The following is a 9352-nucleotide window of genomic DNA, read 5'->3' as shown; positions in this document are numbered from 1 at the left end:
GACAGTATCGAACATAATTTGTGGAGCACCTCTAAGATGTGAGAGTTCGTTCATTAGTTTAATCCCCCTCGTTGAGTGTCTGTATGTTATTTAGAGAGAGTGACATGAATATTTTCTACTATTTTTAGGAGTAGAAGGGCTCCATGAATGGTCAACACAGGAACAGCACATAAATGCCGGAAATCCTGTGACACGCAACCTTGCAAGACACTTAGTGGGTCCGAAGGGGAGGTCGACCCCACTGGTAAGCAAATTATCGACGTGATGTGAGGGTCTCAGCTGATGGGGTAGCAAGATCACGGCCGGTGGTGATACTTGGAATGAGTCTCCTTCATTCTAGGGGATGGGTGTCACAGCGAGTGTCTGCTTGTCAGCAACTTCTGCGATTTGCACTCCAGGTTGTGTTCCACCTGCAGTGTTGCAAATCGGAGTTGAGTTAGGGCTTTTGTGGTCTTTTCTGATTGCGTTCACTGCGATCCCTCATCCCGTCTGTTACCATCAATTTCCAGCTGGCAGACTTTTGTTGTGAAGCAACGGCTGGTTGTTTGATTCTGCCACTCTAACCCTGAGCAATTGCACTGGGTTAGGTTGAATTTGGCTTTTTCTTGCCATTTGTGCCTGACAGTTTAAGTGCATCTTGTAGCATTAGAAGATCGAGTTTCTTTTGGAGCAGGGTAATTGGTCAACCCTGCCGAACCACGACGAAGCGGGCCGAATTTGGAAATAAGGTGTCGGATGTCAAAGCTGGATAAGCTGAAGGTGCGGGACGCTATCAAACTTCTCGCCTTGATTCTACAGTTTCTGCCAAGAGTAGCTTCGTCGCCTGCCCAACGTTCGTAATTTGCGTCTTTTGATTAGCATCGCGCGATCGATTGAACTGTTTTTGAAACTTGCGAATTCGTGGCTGTAACGAATTCTCCTTCTTGTTCAGTTAGCTTCAAAGAAAAGTCTCTCTTGCTTTCTCCCACACAGCATGGCGGATACAACCCGTGTCCCATTTGTTGAATCGGAACCGCCTGACGACGTGCATAGACCTATTGGCATCGACACTGCTCCTAAGGAGGATGCGCACAAGGAAGCCAATAAAGGAAAAGCACCAGATTCGAAGCATGATTTCAGTGGCAATGCTCAACCGGCTCAAGAAAATTTGGGGAGAGAAATGGTAATCTGCGCAGTATCCCCTTTGAAGAGCAAGGATCCCCCCAAGCCAATCGAAGAGGAAGAGATTCTAGAGATAAAAACCCCTGGGTTTGTGCGCCTGTTTGGGACGTGTGACAGCTGTGAGGATAGCGACCATAGCATCAGACATGAAGCTCACGCTACCTCCTCCGACACAAGTGATGACGAATATCCTTCTTCGCCTGCACATCAGCCTCCTCACATGACCCCGGTTAGTCGTCTCGAATATTTCCTGTGCCTGTTTCATAACACGCGCATGTCTTCATTTTGTTTCTATGAATCTTAACTGGACACCTGAAACGCCAACTCAACCTTGAGAAGTAAAAATTATACGAGTGATTGTCTGTAGGCACGTGAATTTGACAGATAGGATCAAGTTATAATGAAGAGACTGCAACTTTTCGAACATTGTATTGGATTGGAACATATTTTTACAGGGCTTGATGACATTGTCATGTGTCTGACGGAGTACCTTGACTCACGAAATCCCTTCTAGTTAACACCACATTGTTATCGAATTGCAGGTTGTACATCTAAGGGTTCCCATGAAAGATGATCACGATGTCCGAAAGGTCGTAGCTGCACTTCAGATTAAAGGTGCGCTGTTACTCTTCAGTATCTTGTCCTGCAGTATTGCAATGAAAAACTATTCTTGTCTTTTCCAGTCAATTGAGAGCAATTCGAGCACATCAAACCATGTTGCCACGCAAGGAAAATGGTAGACAAAAAGTGGTTAAATGTGCTAGATCCTCATTGAATGAACTTGTTGGTTGTGCGAGATGCAGGAGTACTAGACATCGCTTGCGATCTTGCGAACCAGGTTGTGAAGGTAACCGGGAGTGCTGACCCAGATCGTCTCCTCAAGAAGGTCAAGAGAGTGAAGCGCAAGTCGAAGCTCATCTTTTACACTAACCCACTTGAGGTTCCACCCATCCCGGAGAACTTTCATTCTTCACCACTCCCTACTTCACCTCCACCTCGACCTTCATACGCCTTCCACCATCCTTCCTATGAAGAACGTTTCAGACCTCCCCATTCTCCTATCTTCACCAGAGAGTCCCAAGGCCCTTATGGCCCTTACGGCCCTTCTTCTCATTCTTCACGCCCTTCTGGTCGTCCGATGCATTACGAAGACGAATCTTTCTACCATCCTCGCAATCCCCCCCCTAATGTGAGACCTCCCCCTCCTCCCGTCTTCTACAGAGATGATTCCTTCTACCCTGAATATATTCCGTCCAATCTAAGAGCTCCCTGCAGTCCACCTCATTACAGCAGTAGTTCCTTCCATCGTGAACGTAGCCCACCTCATTCACGGCACTCCACCAGTCCCCCACGCCGCAGAACCTACTACCACGAGCGAAGCACTCCCAATTTTCGGCCTCCTTCGATGCACCACCCGGGCGGCCCTCCAAATTATTACGGTAGCCATCCATGGAGCCATGGAGTCCCATACTGGATGGACGCCCGGCCACCTATGCCAGAGCGAATGCAGCGTGTGTATCGTTGAGCATGTCACGAAGTGAGTTGAGGTACAGAATTCACTTCTGATAGATGAAATTGCATAGTTTATCAGCCATATATATGAACAGATTAGTTAGTGTACAGATTTCGATACCTCATCGCTTGCCTCCTGCACTGATCGTGAACAATCCTTAGTTGTGCCAAATCTGTATGTACAATTCTATCTGCAAATGGTGAATAATCTTTCGATCCTGGAATTCGTGGAAATATCGTTGAGGAACTTTTGAGCAAAATGTCTTGGATGTTACAAGATGGTGAGGTGTTCTTTGTTGCAATGAGAGGATTAGAACTTCTTGGACGTACTGAAAAGTATGCGGAAAGCTAGCACTTTCACTCAGCCGAAGGAGCGACAACAAAGTAAAAGAACTAGACAATATCGTGTATCCTCCTTCTGAACAAGGAAGGAGAGTGCATATTCTTCATACAGAAACTTGGGTCGAAGTCTAAGAATCAGAGCCTCCAAGTGTAAGCTTGAGCGCATGAACTACAGCCTAATGCTGGCGAACGTTCCCGTTATGGACTTTTCTTCACCTAGATCTATTTACACCTTGCGGCCTTTACATTCTCAATGTGCCACCTTTGGGTTGGTGACGGTTTGCGCACAACGCGAATGAGTTGCAACATCATGGAAGACAAACTTCTCATTCACGGGTGATTGATAATTTGGTTGCCTTCTGGCTCTTAAAGATTCGAAGCAAATCACTTTTGAGGCAGTTTGATCGATGCGGCAGTGTTAAGTGGTGGTGCTGACATCCGGAATTGGAATGGTATGAAGAGATGCAAGCAATCTAGGGTTTGTAGTAGACAGGGAAGTAGTGAAGGGATTTGGTAAGTGTAGCGGTGACATTGAGGATGGATTCTGTGCTGTCGAATAGTATACTGGTTGTGAGATTTGGCTACGATTTGGCGTCCACGAGTTGCGCCACTGCCTCAAGTGGTCTTGCAGTTTTGGATTTAAAAGTTGCCAGCTCTCGGGCACTACTTCTGCCCAACTTCTTGGGGCTGAAATGCGCACATGGAAGGCAATGCATGTCCCGTGGTAGATCCTCGAGTTTGAAGAGAGCAATAATGTTGAGAAGTTTCAAGAGGCGAGTAACGTCAATTAAGGGCAGTGTTTTAGTTCACATGACTTAGCTATAAACGCACAGAATTCAGGATTTAGGTCTGGCCCGGAGAAGAAGCTGATTCCTGCGGAATTGGTAGCGATGCCAAGCACGGAAGCTAGTGACGCATCTCGAGATCAACAATCTGGAAGAGATTGTATGGACTTAAGTCGGTGGCCCGTGGCACGCTTTCCGTCCCGCGATTGGCTCTTATCGGAGACGAGAGCTACCGCACAAGATATCCATCAAGCTATCTCGATGGTACTTTTCTATACTACAAGTTATCATCTCATGAATGTTTCGATGATTTGTTGGGTGTTTCCAACCACAAGCGCATGTTGCAACCAATTATTTATAGGGTTTGGGCGGCAATCCAAGCACTCAGCTTGTGATGTGAATGTTGATTGCCATACTGACTGATCGTTACAGACAGGAGAATTAGGTGAGGATAACTAAGCAGGGATTGACTGGGCTCACCATCGTGTGAGTGCAATATGACCTCGATCCGGGCGCGTCGGGAGGCTTACTTGCCGAGTTGGGCGAGATATCCCTGATAGTGCTGAAATTATCCGTGACCTGGTCGCCGGTAGCGATTCCTTGCTGTTTATGGGACCTCCTGGTGCTGTCGAGACCAATGCGAACAGGTACTTAGCATCAAATCGCACGATTGAGCTTGAACTTCAGAATCTTTTGTGTCTCGATCTAGGATACATTTGAAATTAAATAAATCCTCAAACCAGATGTTGCGCTTGTCGATGCTTTTGCAAGTATTGTGTTGATAGATGAGTGATTTCATGCAGGGAAGTTGCAAGTATGTTGGCTAATGAGTACCACAAGTGATTCGTCAGTGTGGGCGCATCGAATGAGATAGCAAGCAATGGCGACATTACTCACGCCGGCATTGGTATGGCTCGCCGTAAGCAAGTCCCCGAAGTTGGTCTACAACACAATTTAGATACCAAAAGAAACAGCCATTATTCTCATTTCAGTGATTGATATTGTCATGTCGTCTTTGTGTTTTGACTTGCTGCTCATGAACCACAGCTAATTGCGCATGCTTGCGAGTGATGATTGAAGCTGTGGAGACTAACATGTCCTAAGTGATTGTCATTGACGAGATTGAAACTGAGTTCAGAAGCACGAGCTGCGGGCACTGTAGCCTAATGTGGTATTAAGCTTGTGGTCACTGCACACGGTATGACGACTGATAATTTAATCAAGAATTTTACACTTCAAAATCTGGCCGGGGGCATTAAGCTGCGCACATTAGGATTTGTTCTGCATGTTCTCCTCTTGATTGAAGTTTCACGAATAATCATGCCAATGCTCGTCTGAACAATATGCTGCTTGGAAGACTCCAAACAAAATGCTTACAAGGTTGTTGAGATGGTTGTAAAACTGGAGGTGGTCTAAAAAGTGCGATTCTTGGTGATAAGGAAGCACGGAGGTGATAAGTGCAAAAGAGTGTGCTGGAACGGCAAGGACCGCTGGAGTTCTCATCCGCTTGCGAAATAATCTTGAGAACCGAGTGGCGAGTGCACCACTGCTTGGCAGCTGCCGTGGATGCGTTGCTTACTGGTTGATCTTACTCTTCTCTAATTCTACCTACAAAGCTCTCCATACTTTACATTGTGTTGATGGTCTTTTTTTTCACAAATCAAAAACCCTCTCATGCATGTGTCAGGTAAAGCGCTGAGGGTAGGGGTACGCAACTTGATTGAGAATGGCAGTTGGTGGTGGAGAATGTGTACAAGTACACCACACAATCAAGTCCTGGCCGTCATGATTCTGGCTCAAGCTTCAAATACGCGTCCGACTGGACTGATAAGAGTGAGGAGGGCGATTACGCAGGTATGGATTTCGGTGCAGACAGAGCAGCTGTGCAGGCGTAGGAGTGCTCCGATTCTCCAGTATCTACACAAGGTAATCAACTGATAAGAGTACATCAACCAGTGTCAGCTTTCAATAATTAATTCTTTCATCCAAATTAATGAAACTATTCAATCATGGATATCAATTCTTGTGTGTACTCTCCACTGAGTATTCATTGATTATTGAAGAATTCCTGGAGAGAGTGATGGATCCCATGGGATTAGAAAAGATGGTCCGGATCAAGGAAGACATTGGAGCTGCTGATGCAGTTCTCGCTCTTTGCTGCAAACTCATATCGAACTTGTGTGTCCGGGGAATGGCCAAGCCTCGGCAGGTCACTTTCTTCGCCATCAAGACCAACACAAGTGACCCAAATGGTGAGGGCAATGCATGCAATAATGAGCATGCAGGCAACATTTCCCTTGACTCTGATCACACACGAGGTGATAAGGGAGGGAAACTAGAACTACCAATCTACAAGCGGTCAATCTCAGCCCAGGACATTGATGCTTTAGAGGTAATCAAAATCCCTTCCCACCACCAACTCTGCAGAGACAGACAGGCAGATACCTGTAGCAGCCGAATACCAGCTCTTCTGCCATTTTGAGGTTTTGAATTCCATGTCTAAATGCAGAGCGAAGGCTGGTGTTGACCTTCGGTGAATAAACTGCATGATATCTAGAAGGGGCAACTAATTATCAGTGGAGCAGAGAGTGATTTCAAATGGTCAAGCTGCCGAATTCTTCCCTCAGTACTTCGAATCCTTTCTTCACAATCAGTGAGCAGGGGTCGGATGAGGCATTTGACGTTGAGGACAAAGGGTTCGATTCCTATGCAGAGGACCTGGATGTGTCCGTTGTACGAGGCACAAGCCTTCCCCGACTACCCATCCTAACCGGAGTGAGAAGAATCTTCCATCTCCATGACTTGCATATACTTGTACATTCTAGTATGAATTTGTCAGTGCTTTGGTCAGGCAACCCAGTTCTGCTGTCGGTAGGAATTGTGGAATCATCGAGGACCATCTGAATTACATACATCTTAGCACAGAAACCAGGTTCATGGAATGCTTATTGTTTTACAGTATCTGAACAGCTGTGTTCAACCATTACATACTTACAATGCTGAAGCTATTATTTTGTAATAAAATTTGGGTCTTTCCTTCAAACAAGCATGCTTTAATACGTACATTTCATAGAATTTAAAACAAGAGTAAAGATTGTTTTTTATGATAGATTATTTCTTTGAATTAAGTGAAATTATTACAGCTGTCTCCTATTAATTGTTGCAAAAAGAAAGATTAATTATTAGAGGTGAATAATGAATAAATAAATTTTTAGCAAAGATATCTATGGAGTCAATATGACATTTGTTGCCAAGCTTTTAAGTTTCAAAGACATCAATTAAATGATTCCATAAGTAGGTGACAACATGAGAAAGTAGATTGTATTGCAATGAAGATACAATGAAAATTAGTCTTGTTAGGATTCTATAATCTAAGTTATTTACTTTTATTCTAAAAGCTACATTGTTATGTTATGTAAAAACTAACTTGAAAATGTATTGTGCATCTAGCTATAGAAGTATTTGAATGTACTTTGAAGTTTGATTTATAACCCAATACAATGTATAAGGTATTTAAAAACATCCCTTTGCAACCTTAGACAACTTAAGTAAGCTTCTAATTATCTTAAGTACATCCTATCAACTTTAGAAAATTCTTAGATATATTTTATTATAATCTAATCAATTCTAGATAAACCATTAATAATCTTTAACATACTTTAATCAAACCTATGTCAAATCCTATTAATTTTTAATCAAATTCTAATTAAAGCCTGATTAAATCTTATCAACTTCTAATCAAATCCTAATTGAACCATGATCAAATCTTAACTCAATTCTAAAAGAATCTCAATTAAATCCTAATCAAATTTTAATAGAATCTTAAAAGAACCTTAATTAATTTTTAATCATATCTTAAATCGTGAATCTTAATCAAACCTTAAATTCTAAACTTTGACCAAATCTTAATAAAATCTTAACAAAATCTTAATCAAATCTTAATTAGATCTTGTTAAAATCCTAAAAGTATCTTAATTGAATCTTAATCAAATCTTCATCAAATCCTAAATTATAATCAAATTTTAATCAAATATTAAATAATCCTAATAAAAGCTTCATCAAATCTTATAAGAGATTCAAATCCTCAATAACTAATAATTTAATTATTAATTCTAATTCAAAATTTATAAATCTTTCAATTTCTTAATTGAAAATAAGTACAAAAAATTTAAAGAACATCAAATTTATCAAATGGGAGATAAACCTCATAATTTGCTTGGATGTCAATTGGCCTTGTTTTCAATCTTGATGTCAATCTCCTAGCTTTGATATCTCTAGTTTTCACTATCCAATTGATTTCATATTTTGTACAATTGTTGATAATCAAGTCTACTACTAGTGCATCAAACTTTATCTCAATCTAATTAAGAGATTGTTTCAAAACTTAAAACCCTCATTGGCCCTCCAAACTCCAATATTTGAAACTGTCATGGACACAAAAATACAGACTCGAGATCTAACAAGAAGTTCAAAAAGAACTGGCAAGAACTAGATTAATCAGATGAATACAAAAACAACACCAAAGAGGTGAGCTAGAGCTCCAAGAGATGTGTTGTCGAGACTGAAGAACTCTTCAGCCTCGATTCCAATACATACTCCTATTTAGGAAGCTTCTCAAGCAACTTCTACCAACTAGGAAGCTTCTAGAAGATTCCAGAGACTTGCTTCTAGAAGGTTCTAGAAACTTGTCTCTAGAAGGTTCTAAAGACTATGTCCCTAACATCTTCTACCAACTAAGAAGCTTCTAGAAGGTTCCAGAGACTTGCTTCTAGAAAGTTCTAGAAACTTGTCTCTAGAATGTTCTAAGGACTATGTCCCTAACATCATCCCCTCCTTTAGCTTCGAGGTCTCTGAGAAGCAATGTTGTTATTAATCAGTACCAATAGAAGAAAATGAAGATCTGTCGTATAACGTCTACTATGAAGTCCAACTGTTGTTCATGAGGCAAGTGGTTCATTGGCCGTTGAAGCCAACGGTAGTGGCCCACTCCTTTGACTTTTGACCAAGTATGAACTTTCGTATCCTCATTGTGAAATTGTCCCACAAACATGTCTTCTGGCTTACCATCATAAGCAGGCTCGAACTCAAATACAATAACCAATGATCGGTTACTCGGTATCCTCCGTCCTCGTTGTGGTGTAAGCAATTCTTCATCTCGGGGTCGCCTTCGTGAGCTAGTTGGTTGAGATAATCTGACTGGCATAGTATCTACCTCTTGGCTATCCATATCAGAAGACCAAACTATGGCTACTGAAAAAATTCTACTTTATCTTGGAGAAAATAACTACGTCAACTACGAATTTTGGTGTGCTCTCCCCCTTTCTTATATTCTTAGGTGAGCAAGCTTCAGAAGGAAGCTATCATCAAACCAGCTTAGGTTTATGAAGATGTTGTTGATGAAAACTCTTGTACCTTTTGCCACGTATTGGCGAAATTTTTAGCTGGCTCCCACGTTCGCTCGTTAATGTCGTAGCCACACCAATGGACAAGATATTCCAACTTGCCCCACCTTCGCCATGAATCCAGCACCTTTTCAACCTCGTATTCCTCGT

General features: G+C 42.2%; 2 protein-coding genes across 3 annotated transcripts; both read left to right on the top strand.

The window, feature by feature from the left end:
- Positions 1-251: 251 nt before the first annotated feature.
- Positions 252-6846, top strand: LOC112294529 (uncharacterized). The gene is made up of 8 exons (XM_024545071.3): positions 252-398; positions 644-759; positions 932-1390; positions 1704-1776; positions 1965-4064; positions 4233-4447; positions 4604-5381; positions 5488-6846. The coding sequence occupies exons 2-5, from the start codon at positions 736-738 to the stop codon at positions 2684-2686; spliced, it is 1278 nt and encodes a 425-aa protein (XP_024400839.1). The 5' UTR covers positions 252-398; positions 644-735; the 3' UTR covers positions 2687-4064; positions 4233-4447; positions 4604-5381; positions 5488-6846.
- Positions 5325-6846, top strand: LOC141046429 (uncharacterized). Of its 2 annotated transcripts, XM_073540291.2 has the most exons (3): positions 5325-5726; positions 6010-6192; positions 6310-6846. In XM_073540291.2, the coding sequence occupies exons 1-3, from the start codon at positions 5475-5477 to the stop codon at positions 6325-6327; spliced, it is 453 nt and encodes a 150-aa protein (XP_073396392.1). In that variant the 5' UTR covers positions 5325-5474; the 3' UTR covers positions 6328-6846. The 2 variants fall into 2 exon arrangements, with proteins under 2 accessions (XP_073396392.1, XP_073396390.1); XM_073540289.2 differs by lacking the exon at positions 6310-6846 and having other exon boundaries at positions 6010-6282.
- Positions 6847-9352: the final 2506 nt, after the last annotated feature.

Source organism: Physcomitrium patens, chromosome 17, assembly GCF_059467195.1.
Source record: "Physcomitrium patens ecotype Gransden chromosome 17, ASM5946719v1, whole genome shotgun sequence".
Taxonomy (NCBI): Eukaryota; Viridiplantae; Streptophyta; class Bryopsida; order Funariales; family Funariaceae; genus Physcomitrium; species Physcomitrium patens.
Note: the sequence above shows the minus strand (reverse complement) of the source record. Positions and strands in the feature narration are given on the sequence as shown.

Coding starts and splice junctions, on each gene's coding strand:
- LOC112294529 (XM_024545071.3), top strand. CDS start 736: ATGTCAAAGCTGGATAAGCTGAAG. Junction 1,391..1,703: donor AGCCTCCTCACATGACCCCG/GTTAGTCGTCTC, acceptor ATCGAATTGCAG/GTTGTACATCTAAGGGTTCC. Junction 1,777..1,964: donor AGCTGCACTTCAGATTAAAG/GTGCGCTGTTAC, acceptor TGCGAGATGCAG/GAGTACTAGACATCGCTTGC.
- LOC141046429 (XM_073540289.2), top strand. CDS start 5,475: ATGCATGTGTCAGGTAAAGCGCTGAGGGTAGGGGTACGCAACTTGATT. Junction 5,727..6,009: donor TTCTCCAGTATCTACACAAG/GTAATCAACTGA, acceptor AAGCCTCGGCAG/GTCACTTTCTTCGCCATCAA.